Source organism: Salmo trutta, chromosome 16 (assembly GCF_901001165.1).
Source record: "Salmo trutta chromosome 16, fSalTru1.1, whole genome shotgun sequence".
NCBI lineage: Eukaryota > Metazoa > Chordata > Actinopteri > Salmoniformes > Salmonidae > Salmo > Salmo trutta.
The window spans coordinates 52,371,395-52,391,418 of NC_042972.1; the positions used below are offsets into that span (position 1 = coordinate 52,371,395).

The following is a 20,024-nucleotide window of genomic DNA, read 5'->3' on the forward strand; positions in this document are numbered from 1 at the left end:
CTACGGTTGTTGGCGCTGAACAGTAAGCAATTCAACAAAAAAAAACAAGTCAGTCTAACATAGAAATTACTTTTAACCCCTTGCGACAGACGGTCTTGTCATTTAATTGAAATTGTCATCATATTAGACAATAGAAATGTACATGTATGATAGGGAGATGATAGGGGTTTTGTGATAGTGAATGTTCTCAATCAGGGAAAATATAAAATGAGGTAACCATAGGAACCCGATACATTTTGGGAACTTGCTGTTATCCCTTTCTGTCACGAGGTGTGGAACAACGTGAGATGGCGCGCGCCTGCTTGTCTATGATTATGTCAAGTTGGGTTCGGATTTGGTGAACGGTGGAAGTGTGTCAGACATATGCGCGACATGGGCGGGAATAGACATGTGTTTATAAACCCCCAGTGTGTGCTTCGTGGGGCGGAAACACTTCACTGTGGCAACGAGCCGAGACGACGAGGAGAGGGGATGGGAGACGCGTCGCATGAGCGTCGGCTCTGGTTCTCCAAGGGTGTATGGGGGGTTGGCTAGAGGAGGCGCGTTGCAGTCTGACCCCTCCATACCACCTGTGTGGATGACCACTTCAACCTCATCCGACAGCGTTGAGAACCACGGCTACTCAAAGACGGAGATGGGCGTCGTTACAGTTGAGAACACGTTGGAGGAGTCAATGGCGCTTTCGAGACACCTGTCCGTGGATCGATATGAGCAAGAGCTCGGCTGCGAGAGGGTGGTTATCAACATTTCAGGTCTACGATTCGAAACTCAACTAAAAACTTTCAATCAGTTTCCCAAAACGTTGCTCGGGGACCGGAGAAAGAGGATGCGTTACTTTGACCCACTGAGGAACGAGTATTTCTTCGACAGAAACCGACCCAGCTTTGATGCCATTCTCTATTATTACCAGTCGGGAGGGCGCATCAGGAGACCTGTTAACGTGCCCATTGACATCTTCTCTGAGGAGATCAATTTCTATCAACTCGGGGAAGAGGCTATGGAAAAATTCCGTGAGGATGAAGGATTCATAAAAGAAGAGGAACGTATTTTACCAGATAATGAATTCCAAAAGCAGGTTTGGCTTTTGTTTGAGTACCCTGAAAGCTCTGGTCCAGCTAGGGGAATAGCCATAGTCTCCGTGCTTGTCATTTTAATCTCAATTGTTATATTCTGTTTGGAGACCTTGCCTGAGTTTCGGGATGACAGAGACCCTGTCACTGTGGCACTTACAGTCAACGGGACGGCCTCCTACCACGTAAATCCATTCACCGACCCTTTCTTTGTGATAGAGACACTTTGCATAATATGGTTCTCTTTTGAGTTGCTGGTCAGGTTCTTCGCGTGCCCCAGCAAATCCACGTTCTCAAAAAACATCATGAACATCATCGACATTGTCGCCATATTTCCCTACTTTATCACTTTGGGGACAGAACTGGCTGAGAAGCAGGGTAACGGTCAGCAAGCCATGTCCCTGGCCATTCTCAGAGTGATACGGCTCGTGAGAGTCTTTCGCATCTTCAAGCTCTCCAGGCACTCTAAGGGGCTACAGATTTTAGGGCAGACACTAAAGGCCAGCATGAGGGAACTTGGACTGTTGATATTTTTCCTTTTTATTGGAGTTATTCTTTTCTCAAGTGCTGTTTACTTTGCTGAGGCCGATGACCCGTCATCCAGTTTTACAAGCATCCCAGATGCGTTTTGGTGGGCTGTGGTCACCATGACTACTGTCGGGTATGGAGACATGCACCCTGTGACCATTGGTGGCAAAATTGTTGGGTCATTGTGTGCTATTGCCGGAGTGTTAACTATTGCTCTCCCTGTGCCAGTTATTGTCTCCAACTTCAATTACTTTTACCATAGGGAGACTGATGGAGAAGAGCACGCACAGTACTTGCATGTCAGGAGCTGCGAGCACCTACCCTCAGCCACAGATGAGCTGAAAAGGACTCGTAGCACCTCATCTCTGGGCAAGTCGGAATATATAGAGGAGGGCATCAACAGTGGGTATAAACAGCCCAACTTCACCAATGAGAATAACCAAAACTGCGTGAACATCAAAAAGATATTTACGGATGTGTAACCGCTTTCACTTTATATGGAGTATGACGATAGATAGAATTCAGTTGCGACGACTATTTTTTTTCTATGATGGCTAATCGTGATGTGTAGGTGCATACTGTATCTGTCAGGTGGAGTGTGCACCACACAGGTTCAACCGTACTGTGATCTTACCGATTCGTCCTTGAGTCAAAAATAGGTGTTGACGTTCGGTAGTTCGATAGGTTGTAGGCCTAAGTGTTGCATATTTACCCCCGAATCGAAGTAGAGTTGTCGTTGTGTTTTTTTTTTTTTTTGGAGTGGGAAAGTTCAGTTATCAGTGTTCAGTGTTCTTGTCATGAATAGCAATATAATCTACAATGTCTGTATGATGTCATTTTCATCCAATGATGACATAGGCTATGCCTGACTGAATGGGCAACCTATGCGTAATGGAAATATCATGGACATAACATACTGTAGCCTGCACTATGAGAGCAGACTGAGTATTGTTTAGGTTTAGGCTCTTTTTGTTGTGATCTGATACAAGAGGGAACTTAGGCTACGTATTTGTTTTATTTTTTACAATGTTACTTGTAGCATTACAGCTTATAGCCTATACCAAAACATTTTTTTAAAGATATGGAAGGATCAAGACTTTGGAATGCCTTTGATAAAATACCTCCATAAAATCTAAATGTATCATTACGCAGTACATAGGCTAAAATATTTTGTATAGCCTACAATTGATAGTGGTACTAATTCTTGGTAATCGATGTATCTTATTAAAATTCGATCCAAAGACTGTCATCAGGACTATTTGGAATTGATTTTCCTGCAAAACATGACTTCATCATGGCGGATAGTCTGAGCATATTGATGAAGACATGGACACAATGCATAGTGCGAGTGGATAGAAGAATGAAGAACAGCAAAGTCACGCCCCCTGGATGCGACTGAGCCCGCGTTGTGATGCAGTCGCCATGACGACTACAGATTCCTGGGTAAGAGCGACTGCCTCTAAATTGAAAATGACCCATGTGCCATCTATATGAGTCAGAAACATTTATTCTGTTTTCAAAATTGACTACGAAGTGTAAATCGGATGATTTTGGTCATAAAGTCAGTCTCATCCAAAATTGAGTTTTGCGAAATTATAGGAAAAAATGGCAGGCCTAGGTCACAGAATGAAGGGTACCCTAACAGCTTTCCATGGGCTGGGTTTATTTTAATCCTGCCCACAACTCGCAGCACGCAAGTAATCATCAATCATCAATTCGGAGTGCACATAATCATAATGCCCATGATCAATTTGGTTTGACATTTGATATCCCTATGGGGGCCTATGGGGGTAGTTAGGGACCATTGGTAAATTACACAATGTACCAGGGGCGAAAATCTGATATCAACTTTGGAGGGGACAATTACATTACATTTTCTCAAGAGCAATTCCTGAGGGGGACACCAAAAGTAGTGCTGTAACACATAGCCTACATTGTAATATGGTAAATGTATATTGAGGAACCAAAGAAATAAGGTGTTTGCCGTACTCCTGACTACCGGTACCCAAAACTACACACCTAATCACAACAGCAATACCATTGCCTTTAACAAATCTTAGTTCAGTCACCAGTTTAAGTTGAGAGTGGGGGTATCCATGGCATTTTCCAATTATGTTCCTATTTTACAAGTCAAAAAAATGGAGAACCTTTCATAATGTTGCCAAACAAAGACTCAACAAACTTACCTGAGACTCCCTGTCTCTGCCGGTCTGTCCCTGCATATCTGTCCCCAACTCTGCTGTCTGTGTGCCATCTGTTGCCTGCTCTGCCTAATGACATCATTGTGAAACATTTCCATTAGAATTTCATTTCTTTCTTATGAACATTTTATCAACTAGTCTTTGAGATATTAGGCTACTAGGGTTCTTACTTTACGTTTTGGTGTACTGAAAAATACTCTGATGTCCGTCTTTTATTTTTCTGCCATTTTTCTACCTGGCTGGCTGGCTACACACACACACAGTGTGTAGGTTATTTACAGTAGGAGATGGGCTTCTATCATCTTATCTTTTATCATTCTATTTGGGCTTCGATCTAAAAGGTAGCTAGCAAATGTGAAACGGATTAAAATGACAAGAGCTGACAGCTGTATGAGTTCACCATTTACACAACATATGCTGCAACCTTTTGTAATTTTAATAGTTTGTTTCATATTGGCTGGCTTCCAACAATAGCTGCATTTGCAAAGCTAGTGAGCACCAATTCAGTTTCAGTGGTGTTTGCTATAATCTTTGCTACCCGGGTTAAATAAAGGTGAAATAAAATAAATAAATAAAAGTTCCCTTGCGACAATTTAGCTTTTGCAACGAGACCATTAAATATATTTAAGACAATGGTAGAAGAGAGTGTAGTTCTGTTCAGTTTGGACTTCAGTTTATCGCTAACCTTATCGCAGGGACTTTGAAGCACTAACTTACAGTAGATACGACCCCTCTGTTACCTTGCCAACTAAGGAACTGGCAGTGGATCAAAACATTGTGAGGCAAAGGGTGGGGGGGTCGCAATCTTTTGAAACTTAAAAACGCGCTATTAAGTGTCTATAATCAGCACAATTGCTTTCATTGCGTATTATTAATATTATTTAAATTATAGGTATGTTTCAGTGATATATTGGGGGGGACAAATCATATTTTTCCAAGGATGGGGGGGTCGTGTCCCCCCCGTCCCCCCCGGGATTTCCGCCCCTGCAATGTACATGAGACAATAGATTGAAATGTCAATAGCTCCAAATTTCAATGACTTAAAAACCTCAAACCAATGAAATTGTAGAAATTCATATACAAATATTGAAAGCATTTAATGGGAGAACTAAAAGATGGGCAACATGCAAATATTGTCCCATTTTACATTGTGTTATATATTGACGGTCCGTAACTATCCCCAGAGATAGGCTATCCAAAGTCAAACCAATTTTGCAAGCCTGCTGAAGCTAATTGCCTAAATAATTTGTTTAACTCTTCCCACCTGTGAAAACACACAAGAGACACTCACATCAAACCACACCCCGAACCTGTTTAAATTCAGTCACGGTCACTAGCATTTCTAAATGAACCAAATCTAAAATGAAGCCAAATCAGGAAGTGCAGTCCCCCTTTAATGTTATCACTTTGCGACATGGCCGCCGGAAAACATGTGGCGAGGTGACTTGCGCCACAGCACTTTTGATTTAGTTTGATAAGATATATCGACGAAAAGTGTTAAAGGGTCAAAGTGTTGTTTTTTTAAACTGATTTGCCAACTCGTGTACATTTTCTCTGTCCTTCACATCGGAGTGATGCTGCAGTTTTGCATGGAAACAAGACTATTTTTGAGTCTGATCAACTGTAGGCTACTAACAACAGCCGATGCATAGTCTAGACTACTATGGGGAGTTTTTCCTATCCACCGTGCCTCTACATCAGCATTGCTTGCTGTTTGGGGCTTTAGGCTGGGTTTCTGAATAAACACTTTGTGACATCTGCTGATGTACAAAGAGCTTTATAAATAAATTTTATTTTATTTGGCCAATCCTCAAAGGGCGTTAGTTTTTGAGATACCCCTACCTACCCGAGGTAGAACAAAACACAACCACATTTTTTCACATATTTTACAGTATGTCTTCCATTTATGAAATGGATGGTTGTGTAAAAAATATTTTACTGCAAAAGGGGTTAAAAACACAAAATGTATTTTTGTCAGGCAGGACCATACAGAACTGAATGAGTACAAATTCAACTTAGAAAGTTGTCTATTATTCAGCTACCAAAATGTAATGCTTACATTCATCAGAAATACATCTATGGTTGCTAGCCAAGCCGTCTGGCCGTTCATTCTATCGGTTAGGTTGCCAGAGACTCTACCCAGTTAAGTCTTTTTGTTCTATATCTATGGACGCGACACAGTCATTTGTTCTAAATGTTCCGTTGCCATGCTGGTTGGCAACGCTCTTATCCCTTGCTTGTTAGCTAGCCAACTACTGCTAACACAGTCAGGTCAAACAGTACAGCTATAATAACAGCAAAGTAGCTGCATATGCGTTTGCTTAAGCTGTTTTGGATACATCCATAACAATGAGCTAATGATGTGCGATTTTGCCTGGCATAGAACATGTGCTCTTTCATCAGGACACTTCAGAGGAGTGAGCCAACTACACAGCTAACACAATCACTTCAAACTGAAGCTAGTAAGACAGCAAACTAGCTGTATTTCATGTCGTTTGACCTGTTTTTCTATTGACATTTCTCTGTATATATCCATAAAAATGATGCTTATTCATGATTTGGACTGGCTGAGAGAAGATGTGCGTCCATTCTATCTGTCAGGAGGTCTATGTGTAGCTGGTGTATAGGAGTCAGGCGCAGCACAGCAGATAAGAGTAAATAAACGTATTTTACTCAACATATAATAAATGCAATACAAAAACAGAGCCCACAATAACGGACCTATCTACATAGAAACAATCACTCACAAACAAACATGGGGGAACAGAGGGTTAAATAATGAACAGGTAATTGGGGGATTGAAACCAGGTGTGTAAGACAAAGACAAAACAAATGGAAAATGAAAAGTGGATCGGCGATGGCTAGAAGGCCGGTGACGCCGAACGCCGCCCGAACAAGGAGAGGGACAGACTTCGGTGGAAGTCGTGACGCTATCAATTAAGTTGCCAGAGACGCGACCCAGTCTTTTTGTTCTATATCTATGGACGCGACCCAGTCGTTCTAAATGTTCCGTGCAACACTATTACCATTTAGATTTTAGTCATTTAGCAGACGCTCTTATCCAGAGCGACTTACAGTAGTGAGTGCAGACATTTGTATACTTCTCCGTGGGAATCAAACCCACAACCCTGGTGTTGCAAGCACCATGTTCTACCATCTGAGCCACACGGCCCAACACGGGACACACTTACTTGCTAGCTAGCCAAGCTAGAATAGCTGCATTTTATTTTGTTTGACCTGTTTTTCTATTTACATTTTTTTTGTATACATAGCCATAACAATTATGCTGATTCAAGATTTCAACTGGCTGCGAAAAGATGTCTGTCTTGTCCTGAAACGTTAATTCTCTATAGGACAGTGGAGATCGGATTTCAATATTGAAACAATGTTGCACATTTCGAGAGACAGAGAGCAATGTTTATATAAAACTGTGTTGTTGCAAACCAAGTGTTAGGCTAGAAGCAAGGTGAAATAATGTCTAGATGCTTTTTACAGTGGAGATAAAGTTAATTAACTGTCCGGGTGAGCTGATGGGACACTGGATGAGCAGGAATTAGCCTGATGGAACAGAAAACAACATTTTTGCATCATAGACTTACCCGTGCTAAACTGATTTTTTTAGTATGGCTTAGTGGTACTAACAATGCTTGTTTTGATCAACCCGTCGTAAAAAACCTGCATAAAGTAAGCGCGGCCCTGTCAGTTTTATTGTTCAATCATGTTGCTTTCTCTCTGTCTGTGTATAGGAAACCCCCGAGTCCTTCTTTAAAATATAATGAATATGAACAAGTACAGGGTTTCTGTAGTTTGACAGAGTTTTCCTCCTCCCCAAGGCCAGGAGTATTTCGAGGAGTTTTTTGTGACCTGATTAAAAAAACTCTGGGCCCATCATAGCCTATATATAGCCTATATACATCATACCATATAAAGTCCAGAGTTTTACCTTGTTAAGTTACCAGATCAGGAAAAACTATGGCCCCCAGAAATGTTTTTTTTTCACCACACCACTCTGGGACCTGTGGTGCCACCTCTGCGTTGCGATTCCACAGATGGATTACCAGCCCGCCTTGAAGGAGAGAGCAAAGAGCCCTCCTTGAGCCTTAATGTGATAAATAGGTTGACCTATAGACTAATGAAACAAGCATTTACCTAAAAATCTACTTTATAAAATGGTTTCATAGTTTTTGTGTAGCCTATATCCAAGACAACAAATTGATGAGACACAATCAATTATGCATTCAATTAATAAACATGTTTTTGGTTGTGTTATTGCATGCAAAAAAGAGGATCAACATAGACCTAACACCAAAGAGCAGCAATAATATCAATATAGGTCTACTTCAACTGCCCATTCGAAATATTATAGCTATGTTATAGCCATATTTTATTATCTGAAATCTTGCAGTCCTGAGTCATTCATTACCATTCCTTCTCATTACTAGTAGGCCATGGGCCAGAGAGACAAATTTCATTTTTATTTCACTTAGGGGTGGCAAAGTCTAATGAGGATTTTCATTAAGGTTCATGTCAGTAGGTTATATTTTGATCTGATACCCACATATCGGAGGTAGCTAAATTACTGCATTATATGTTATGACCCCTATGCGGTTAGTTGGGCCAACAGGCTGGGGGGGGTATGAAATGTAATTTTGTATTATCATGGAACAATCTTTTCATACTGATAGACAGTATTATTAACTTCATAATACAACACCAATTAAGGTATGAAACAATTGAAATGGTAATGAATCTCTATGGGCCCACCTTGGGGGATCAAAGGTTATACATGTAAGCATTTTGGGGTACATCGAGACAGAAAGGTCAGTATTTAGATGTGCTCTATTATCACATGGCACCCTAGATGATAACTACATCACATTTCACACTGAACAACGAGACCCATTGGGATTTTTGTTGTTGTTGTCATTATAGATTTCAGTCCCAGATGGCCACCATTGATTTCAATGGGGAGGGACTGCATTGATTTTTCATGGCGATAACTGAATACATAGTTGGTGTAATAAGAACAATAATGGCTTAAAATGTGTGTTACAATGAGGACAAGACAATGTGATGGCCCAAGTATGTCAGTTATATGTATTTAGCCAAATATGACCAGAATAGTGGTAAAAAAAATGCCAGAAAAAGCTGTCTGAATTGTTGAGTTTTGTAGCCATTTCAAATGTATTACATTAAAACACCTAGAAAATGTTTTAGAAGCATTTACTGATGTCTATTGATGAAAATGATATGCAATATGGTTCTATAAATTGTGTTATCGAGAAATGTGATGTGAAACCCGCCCCGTACATTGCACCCTATATGAAATCCCATAGGAATGCATTACGTCCAGCAAAGAGGTACATGTACCCCAAAATGTCTTCATAACGAGCACACCAAGCGTAACATAAAGCTAGGAAAAGTCTAAACAATGATGCCTAGCTATTGCTGACCACAGGGTACACATTTTCCAATATGGCCGCCAAACAGGCTCCACTGCATTTAATTGGATGGGCAGCACGTAGCCTAGCTGTTAAGAGCATTGGGCCAGTAACAAAAATGTCACTGGTTCAAATTCCAGAGCCAACTAGGGGGAAAATCTATCGATGTGCCTTTGAGCAAGTGGCTCTGGATAAGAGCTTCTGATAAATGACTAAAATGTAAATGTCTGACATTGCCACAACTCTTTCAATAATGATAACTCCAAAATGATTATGATTATACAGATTACACATCCAATTTAGCCAGGTTTGCAAAATAGATAATCTTTGTAAAATATATAGCAGAAATATGCCAAAACACAATTCATACCTGGTTTTGGTCAGTATTTGCATCCCTCATTCTATATTTTATTTTCAAACAATTAAAAAGTATCTTTAATATTCCTAAAGGGATATTTCACTGGTTTGTAGTGATTTTAATGATATACCGTTAGCTGTTCCTCTCACAACAAACAGAAAGGCCATATCAGCCTAAAGGCCAAAAAAAAGGAGACGGCAGTGGACATAGACAACCCATGCACACACACCAGCATACATGGAAACAAATGTGCCATGGCAAATACTTAAAAAGGAGAAAATGACAAATGTAATAACACATGAACAAATAAAGAAATACATGAATTATTATTATTGTCAATCCCTGATAACTAATCACTTATAACATCAATGAAGATGAGCAGCCTAATTATACTGATTCATAATGAATCATGATAATTAGGTCACGTCTTTTGAAAGTAAAAATGTGAGAAGGACAGTACATGCACAATGTAACGTCAACAAAATAATGCAAACAACATATTGATGAGTTTTTTCACTCTCACCGTCTGGGGGCTGTAGGGCTGGTCATTTGCACCGTACTCCCGCGGGGTATTGTCCCTGTTCTGCTCTGCGGTCTCCCTCTCCATCCCGCAGTAAGAGCAGCTGTTACGATGAATCATAGCAATCACCAGCCATGGTGCACCGTGCCCTTCCATCAAGGCTGATCAGACCCAATTCACCTAGATTTAATCAGTTACGCACAATTTAGATTTAGTTGAAATCTAAATGGACATAATAGGGCCTGACTATCCCTGTAAAAAATACATCATCCTAGTTGAGAAACCATTTGATATTTGAAAGTGATAGTGCTAAATGCAGGAGAAAATTGTAGTAGCCTAATTAATTGGTTGTTAAAATGGGCTAGAGCAGAATTAGCTTCGCAGATCTCTTTTTATGTCCTTATAAATTTACCCACCACTACTTGAAAGGGCCATTAACAAAAACAACGCTCAGTACTGCCACCAAGTGAGATAACTTATGTAGGACAGACAGGACAATTCATTGTTATGTTCCACATCATGATAGTCTAGACTCTTTTATTTCCATATCAAACATGCATAATTCAATCAAAGATTAATGAACTGATAATGGCAGTATATGTAAGGATGTATGACTTGACAGAATCCTAAATCACATGTAATTTCCCCTTTTTCACAGGATGGACATTTTCATCACCCCATCTCAACCTGCCAACAACCATCACCCAACCGACAATGCAGCAGCAAAACACCTGCACTCTGGAGGTAATTTCCTTGTGTAATGTGGTGGATTATGATGTAAACGAATGAGAGAACTTATCGTCTTGGACATACTGTACATAGTCATAAAAACTGCCTGAGTTTCACCCAAAGTATTTTGACTGACCCATAATAGACTTTAACGTCAGTGTCTCAATCTCTTACCTCCAAAGGCCTACAGGAGGATTACCCTGACACATCACTATGGGATTCAAGCTCCACCAGCACATCCCTCCACCAACACAAATGTTCCACACATACACACTGTACTGTACTGGCCCTCAGAGAGACACCAGAGGCAAGGTGCCACGGACACAGTGCCTTCAGCTGAGACCTCACCTCCCCTCCAATGGACTGCCTGGGGGAAAGGAGCATGTGCTGCACTCTGTCTCTTCCCTAGTGTCTTAGTTCTGGAATAAGATCCCAGAGAGACCAGTACAAGAGGACACACTGTGTATGTTGCCGTTATGTATCTCCCTTGTCTTCACCAGGCCTGTGTTTGGTCTATAGCTACCCCCAGTGGAGTACAGGTGTTTTGTAGCATCACAATGTGTTCATGGTTTTTTGTCGTTGTCCCAGGACAAATGTAAGCACATAAATGTGTCTGCAAATCAGACAGCGTTTGCATGTTGTTACTTAAGTGAAAATCATTTCAGTGTCACAAATTGAGATTACTCATCTCAAGAGGTGAATGTCTTTGAGAAAATGTATTTAACACACTCACACACGCGCAAGCACACACATATTATTGCATTCCTCCATAGGAGGTTGGTGGCACCTTAATTGGGGAGGACGGGCTCGTGGTAACGGCTGGAGCGGAATTGGTGGAATGGTATCAAATACAACAAACACATGGTTTCCAGGTGATTGATGCCATTCCATTCGCTCCGTTCCAGCCATTATTATGAGCCGTCCTCCCCTCAGCAGCCTCCACTGCATTCCTCCTCTTTTTTTCCTTCCGCCTCCTCTCTCTTCCCATTCTACACTCTCATCTCCTCTTTCCAACATTTTATCTTCTTCACCAATAGCGACAATAATTGCATGGGAAAGTCATCAGATTATCTACTCTTCAGAAGCAGTGGCCAAATGACGTCACAGCTGCAGGTTGTTCCAGGTGGCTTATCAGAAGTGCTGAGTGACTTTGTTCTCTCTGACTTCTTTCTCGAAACATGGTCCACTCTTCGCTTCTTCCCACTTCTTTTTTTGTATCGTTGGGGAAATTAAAACTTGCCTGTGAGTTACCCTAGCAATAAATCACTTGTCAGCAAAACTCACCATTACTGCTAATATGGAAAACCTCAAGCTGCAGTTCAGTGCATCTCCCAAGATTCCTAAATGAGTCATGTGATTCCATTTCTATTTAGTCAACCCCACACATGCATTACATACATTATATCTATGTAATGTGACATGTTTGTGAGTTTGAGTCTGTGTGTGTGTGTGACTGTGAAAGTGTGTGACAGTGTTTGTGTCGGTGGGAATGTGTGCAGCATGTACAGTACTGAATACATGTACGCTTGAGCCGATACCCAGCTGTAAAATGTAGATAGTCTCAGCTGGTACTGTACGCCTGGCTGACTGCACTCTAGAACCCTTGGCATCGGAGTGCTGAGAGACACTTCTCAGGAGAGGCACTCTCTCTATTGCCAGGAATGAGGAACAACCCCCTTCATACATACATCCACACACACACAAACCACACACACACACACACACACACACACACACACACACACACACACACACACACACACACACACACACACACACACACACACACACACACACACACACACACACACACACACACACACACACACACACACACACACACACACACACACACACACACACACACACACACGTCATTCATATCATAGATTAGTTGCACAAAACGAAGCCAAGCCCCCCTGTTCTCTGTGGCTCGGTAGGGGCTCTGGCTGCAGGCAGACGTATGTACGTGTGCATGTTTGTGTCATGCTCATGCAGAGGAGGAGAGGAGACCCCGAGCATACTCCTTCCACTCTCAGGCAGACATCTGCCACATGAAAAGAGTGATGCTGTGATGCAGAAAGGAGTGATGCAGATGGGGCGGCAGGTAGCCTAGCGGAGTGTTGGGCCAATAAGGTCGCTGGTTCAAATCCCCAAGGCAGCAAGATGAAAAGTCTGTCGATGTGCCCTTGAGCAAGGCACTTAACCCTAGCCCTAAAACTGATTTAAAAAGGTACATTATATGGCATCAGCCAGTAACAGCATGCTTCAGACATAGTGCTGTTATTACTCTGGGTGCAAACTGCAAAGCATCCATCTACTCTTCAGAGGATGTCTAATGACAGACTGGGGGTGTATTTATAAAGTTCACTCTTCTGAATCATGACTCTGCGTTCAACGCTTTGAGTCAAGACAAAGGGAAGCCCACCAATCATATCATGAGGAGTGTACACATACACGCTTTTCTCTCAATGGATCTAAATACCAAGCCAGTCAGTAAAGAATGGGTTTTAGTGTAAAATGTTTATTGTGCTTAGCTCTTTGGCTGTATGTATAACGATGATCCACTATCCGATCAGTTGAAGGAGCTCGAACGGGACCAAGGATACCAGAGATTACGGAAAATGTATAAATAAATTAATCAAGAATTTAAAGGGGAAAGAAGACTCATATTACTTTCATTGCTAAGTATGAATACAATTTGTAACATTGTCATTGCCCCCAAAATGTCCCAGTCAACAAAGTCAGACAAATCCTTATGGTATTACAAGGCCTGTTTCAATAAACTGCTTTAGTGTTGTACTGGACACTGTAAAATGCATTTGTCTCTAGAAAGAAATGCAAAGTGCTGTGTCACTGTGCTTTGACTTTACCTCTAATATCCTGGATGTGAGGAGAGAGGGAGACTCTCCAGGAGTGATGTAACAACAGGGCTCCCTCTCCTCTGCCTTGTGAATCCCTAGGAGCAGTCACCATAGCAACAATATTAGACTACGCACAAGACTGTTCAATGGTAGAGGAATTTCAGGTTGGAATGTAACAATATAGTCCTATTAAACACACTAGTTATATATAATCATGTTATTAAAACCGTCATAATTTAACGGCTCTCCGTCTCGATAGTCCTTAAAACACATTGATGGAAGAGACCAGAAACACAAACAGACTTCAGAATCAATAAGCCCACGCGGAAAGGAACTCACTATCAACAGTCACCAGGGATTCACTATCAACAGTCACCAGGAATTCACTATCAAAAGTCACCAGGAATTAACTATCAACCATCACCATTAAAACAACCAGATTCAGTTGCATTCTGTTTCAATTTCAAACATTGTCATTGTCCCCAAAATGTTGCCCCCATTCATTGACAGCTGCCCAAAACCTTCCAGCTCAGGGGACGACGTGACCCAGGGACCTCTAGGTTGCCTCTGTAATCCCCCAGATGTCTACACTGAATGCCAGGTCCAGCTTCCTAGCCTCGCATACGTTGTCCAGGCTGCAGCGTGACTGGATCTCTCTGGACCTCCTCTCTCCTGTCCGTGCACACTACAGCACAGGGACACAGAGAAGGACAAGAGAATGTTCGACTGTTACAGCACTTAACCTTGGGTCACTTTGAGAACTGTTCACTCAGGGTGTCTACATTGCCAACGCCGCTTGTCTAGCATCTAAACACACGCTCTGTCTCAAACAGGGCTCCTCACTCCTGCTCCTGGAGTGCTGCAGTACTGCAGGTTCCTGTCCCAACTCCGCAATGAAACACCTGATTTAGCTACTCAGGGTGTGGGAAATCATTTGGTTAGTTGGTGAATCAGGTGTTATTTCACACTAAGCTTGGACCCCCCCCCCCCCAAAAAAAAAAACTATACTGCAGAAACCACAAAATACCTCTTCAGATCCAAATATATCCAAAAGGGCTAAGGGCTAGGAGGTAGAGGATAGCCAGTTGTTTCTGGCCCATACCCCAGTAACACACATGGAAGTTCCGTCATGGCACGCAGGGAATCCCCTTCTATCAGTAGCACTGATTCATCCCTGCCTCTCACTGACTGTGCCTGAGTCATGCAGCAGCAGAGCCAAACTAAACTCACATGAGCTCATAGAAAATGGTTCCCTGCAGTAATCGGATAGTTTACTGGTCGGTGTCTTCATTTATTCACGGTTCGTGCAGTCGTCGGAAATGCACATTTTATGAATGTGACCTTTTGAGTGAAATGTCACATTTCCATGGACCATAATCTTTGACCTATGCAAACTTATGATCAATAAAATACTGTCCCTACTGACAGCTTGTTGGTCTATAGCGGTATATGTGTTCAACTCTATCTGAGGTGAACTAGTCTGCTAGGCTGAGAGGGAGGCTACTGCTGATGCTGCTGCTGTTGCCGCAGTGATATGAATGCCCTTGTGGTTCTCTCTCCTGGTGTCCTGGCTCGGCTCCAGTGTCTGCTCCGTGGTCACGCCCTCCACGCTGCCTGCCCTGCTGTGGCTGTACGTTGTCCAGGCTGCAGCGTAAATGGATCTCTCTGGACCTCCTCTCTCCTGTCCGTGCACACTACAGCACAGGGACACAGAGGACAAGAGAATGTTCGACTATTACAGCACTTAACCTTGGGTCTCTTTGAGAACTGTTCACTCAGGGTGTCTACATTGCCAACGCCGCTTGTCTAGCAGCACTCTACAGTATGTATAGGCTACCTTGTTTTCTTTCAGTATCCTGTATGGTAAGTATACCACATCCCCTAGCTGTAGTCCTTATGGTACCTCAAGAGACAGCCCAGTAATAGTCTCTCTCTCCAACACAATTGTGTTGAAATGACTCACATCCCAAGGGGATTGAAAATGTATCGGAAAAACCTTTTGCTTCAGGGTGCACCATCGCTAGTTGTCCTGAGAAAAAGAATGTAGAACTTAATCTGTTGACAGTAGACAGACTACAGGAAGGTCATTTCAGTCCAAGTTGCCCATGAGACTGAAGACGGACCGACACTAATGAGGGTATTGTTCAAAGGTGGGAATTACATCATCTTTTCCAGTAGCAAGAGAATGTGTTTCCATGCATTTAACAAATGCAGGGAAGTACATGATATCATCTGTGCCCTCTCCGCTGGGATTTTCCTGGATGTGCTACCTGATCTTGGCTGATAAGCTATTAACTGTAATACAATTCAGTACGTCTTTGAATGAAGGTGTCCTTGAATCCCTCTTTGAACCAATACTGTCATTGAATCATTCTAAACATTTCAAAGTACTTCATCAACCAGTTACTGTGATTCTCTCTTTGCATTATGAACAGTAGCATTTGTTTATTCTTTATATGCCATTTAGCAGACACTTTCAAACAAAGCGATGTGGGCATACATTTCACATAGGGTTGGTCCTGGGAATTGAACCCATTACCCTGGTAGTCCAAGTACCATGCTCTACCAACTGAGCTACAGGGTAACATGTTGATTTTGTGTGTGTGTGTGTGTGTGTGTGTGTGTGTGTGTGTGTGTGTGTGTGTGTGTGTGTGTGTGTGTGTGTGTGTGTGTGTGTGTGTGTGTGTGTGTGTGTGTGTGTGCGTGCGTGCGTGCGTGCGTGCGTGCGTGCGTGCGTGTGCATGCGTGTGCGTGTGTGATTAAGCTGCTGAGACTGGGCAGTAATAAGGCAGGCGTCGTCTTATAAGAGGAGGCTGTCAAGCGTGCGGCTGGTGCATTGCAGTGTCAATAGTCCTCCGCCTGGAACACACCACTCCCTGCTCTCTGCTACCTTCCACATAAATAGACAGCCCTCCAGAGAATTACAACACTACTCAGGCTGTGAGAGACATACACTTACACTGCCTATTCAATACGTCTAATTAAGCTAACACAAGCTGTATGTAAAGGACAGGAAACAGATGCATCAAGAACATCCACTGGAGTTAATATTGAACGATTGCCACTAACTGCATCACATATTGTACTGCCATACCGCAGCACTATATGTCAATGGGACCAAGGTCAGAAAACTGGGTTGCGCTACCTGGCGTTATCTGAAGAAAAAGCGGCCATACTGTAAGTGTCAAAGACAAAAAGCCTTAGATTCACCACTCAAGGTTATTCTCTCAACTCTCCTTTCATGCTGCGCGGTGGTATTGACAGATCGGGAGAAGAGGACGGGTGGGGAGCGAATGGAAATCGATACCCCTTAGAGTCCATTCACTGTTGTTGGCCCCCAGCCCACTCCTCCACCACCATGTGATTAAAACACACACCATTAGAGCGCTAGGTCCCTTCACGTTTAATTCAAGTGACAGCTAATGCAACATGAATTGAGTTTCAGAGGCTGCATTAACGGTTTCGTAATGGGCCCTTCGCTCATAAATAATGTCTATGCTGTCATGGGGAACCTGGGAAAGCCTTTAAGAGACAGTGGGAAAGGTGTGAGCACGTGTGGCGGGTTTATGGATGGAGCTGCAGGGGCAGCCTTGACGGTCCTCCTACAATAGGGGCTGTAGCCAGCAGTAACCATGATGAAGCCAAGTCTTACAAAAATCACCAGCTGGTCCTTCCCTCCCTAACTCTAACCCTTTCAATTTGTCATGAACTCAACCAGTCAAGACGTTTTCATCTTATTGTCAAACAAATCACCTCAAAAAGTAGGCTATGTTCGTCCACTCCAAAATAATTCCAGCATCTAAACAGCGCACTGCGCACTTGCGCAATTTGATGAATGGACATCTATCACCAAACACCCAAAAGTGTGTAATGACATTTGGTGATTTTCATTGGGTCTACACTTTTGTAGCCTGAATTAATTAATGCGTCTTGCTGACAAAAATACCTTTTTCTGTAGAAAGAAAAGTTGGGAACCCGAAAAGGGCCCGAGATACGGGACTGTCCCGGGATGACAAGTGCAGCCACATACATTTTTTTCAAATGACAGAGGTGACATATTTACCACTGTATCAGTACAAATGGCATTTTAAACAAACAGGAGAATGGTTGAATGAGCATTATTTAGAGCCCCCCACCCCCATTTAAGGGGACTCATGTCTCATTCAGGCCCCCCGTAATTCACACTCTGATCCTCCCCCTGTGTACAGCATGCATTGTTTTGTAAAATATGAGCAAGCATCATTCTATTGTATTCATTTTTACATTTTAGTCATTTAGCAGACGCTCTTATCCAGAGCAACTTACAATAGCGAATGCATACATTTCATACATTTAATTTCATGCATTTTTTTTTTTGTACTGGCCCCCCATGGGAATCGAACCCACAACCCTGGCCTTGCACACACCATGCTCTACCAACTGAGCCACAGGGAAGACCCTATTCATCCTGGTATCTCTCTTAACTTTAACTCTCACAGTCACACAATAATAATGTTTAGTCGATACCGCCTGCAAACGCTTTTTCATAAACTTTTCACTTGACATCATGTAAAGTGTATTTGTGGGCTTGAAATTTTGGAATAAAGCAGACTATAACTTTCTATGAGTCATCACATCCCAATGGGGCAGAACCAGAGTGTACACGGCTAGTTCACAAGGCTGTGAAATTGCAAAAACTAAAGACAAACTCTATGCACTCTCTCAAGGAACACGTCTGCCTTGTAACTCATCATTTCATTAAAAAAACAAAACTATTAGAGGTTCTGGAAGTCCCTGATTAAATCCTTGCACATGGAATAACAGTTATAGTGTCCTGTTAGTGTGAGTCCTTCACAGTAGCTGGCTCTGTGAGTGTTACAGTGTTATGACTGTGTGGCTGTGTTGTTTTCTGCCAGTATAAACTGTGGCCATACATGTTCACTGCCTTCTGATGACTGGAAAAGCACTCCGCATGAGAATGAAAAACAGAGTATTATTTAATTCAATCGATATTATGTAGCTCTCTATTTTGAAGTGCATTAAATCTTTGTTGGATGCCCCTATATGATGGTGCAGAACAGAACAAAACACTAAATTGCTGCTGTGTCAAATAAAATGAAGAAATCCTCAAACAATGATAAAACCACTCTCCCTAGCTATCACCCTCATGTTTGAGAAGTGTCACAGTTTCATGTGACAGAATAGTTTTGGGGGATTGCGTTCGTAGCAGAAGCATTTTGAAGTCATGCATGAGATTATGTCAGATAACAAAATAATCGTTTATAACAAAATAGTCGTTTACAGTGTTTGGTCTACTGCGTAATAAAATCAGATAGTTACACATTTACATAGTAAACACTCTTAACTGGGTCGTGCATAGGTAGTGATAGCCTGCATTTCATATTAATATACAATGATTAGCTATAATCGAAATCCAAGACCCGTTCCCTTTAAAACCCACGCTGCAGATAAGTGATGAGTGGTAGGGCTACAGTGCGTTCTCGCCCATTCTCCATCCATAGTCTCTTTGTATGCATATCACTGCACGACTGAAGGTTTGAAGCTTTAGGTTACACCAGGCTAATGGCTACTACTGATCCTTACAAATACTGAGACCTAGGGTAATTAAGCATGTTTTACCCCCAGCTAAACAGAGAACCAGGAAAGTGATGCCACTGATTCGGGTTCTGGCACTGAGGAATTGCATAATCTGGCTCTCAGTCCAGGGTGATTCTTCATGCATGTCGTCTCAAATCAATGTCGGAAAATGCAGTTCTCTTTACAATGTATAACGAGGCTGCAATGCATGCATGGTTTTAAGAACGATCCTCTATTCATAGACAGGCACTGTCATAGCCCCCTGCATGTGTATACCTGTGAGCGTTCTGCGTTTTAAAAGCTGTAGCATTTTCAATGAAGGAGAAAATAATGCACGGATTGTGATTTTCTTATTGAGCACTTGTCAATAGCCTACGCATGACTTGTAACCCGCTGGGCACAAACATACATTCAACGTCTAGTTTTGATTTACATTTGGTTGCGTTGTCACCTAATGTGAATTCAACGTCACATCAACCAACATCTTCACCCCTTCATTTAGTTTCGAAGTTGGGAGGAAAAAAATACGAAATTCCCTTAAATTGCTGACTTTTTGCAAATACAGTCAGTTGATTCAACGTCATCACATTGACATTTTTGGTTGAAATTACGTGGAAACAACATTGATTCAACCAGTTTTTCTCAGTGGGAATTTATTTGAAATGAATAGTCTACTTTTAATACTCAAACACGTAGTTAGTAGACTAGGTTTATAGTGATGAGTCATAGTTGCAGA

At 42.1% G+C, this 20,024-nt stretch overlaps 1 protein-coding gene across 1 annotated transcript; it reads left to right on the forward strand.

The window, feature by feature from the left end:
• The first annotated feature begins 338 nt into the window (after positions 1-338).
• LOC115151004 (potassium voltage-gated channel subfamily A member 3-like) lies at positions 339-11,474 on the forward strand. Its single transcript, XM_029694893.1, has 3 exons — positions 339-3,041; positions 10,777-10,862; positions 11,030-11,474. The coding sequence occupies exon 1, from the start codon at positions 488-490 to the stop codon at positions 2,078-2,080; it is 1,593 nt and encodes a 530-aa protein (XP_029550753.1). The 5' UTR covers positions 339-487; the 3' UTR covers positions 2,081-3,041; positions 10,777-10,862; positions 11,030-11,474.
• Positions 11,475-20,024: the final 8,550 nt, after the last annotated feature.

Coding starts and splice junctions, on each gene's coding strand:
- LOC115151004 (XM_029694893.1), top strand. CDS start 488: ATGAGCGTCGGCTCTGGTTCTCCAAGGGTGTATGGGGGGTTGGCTAGA.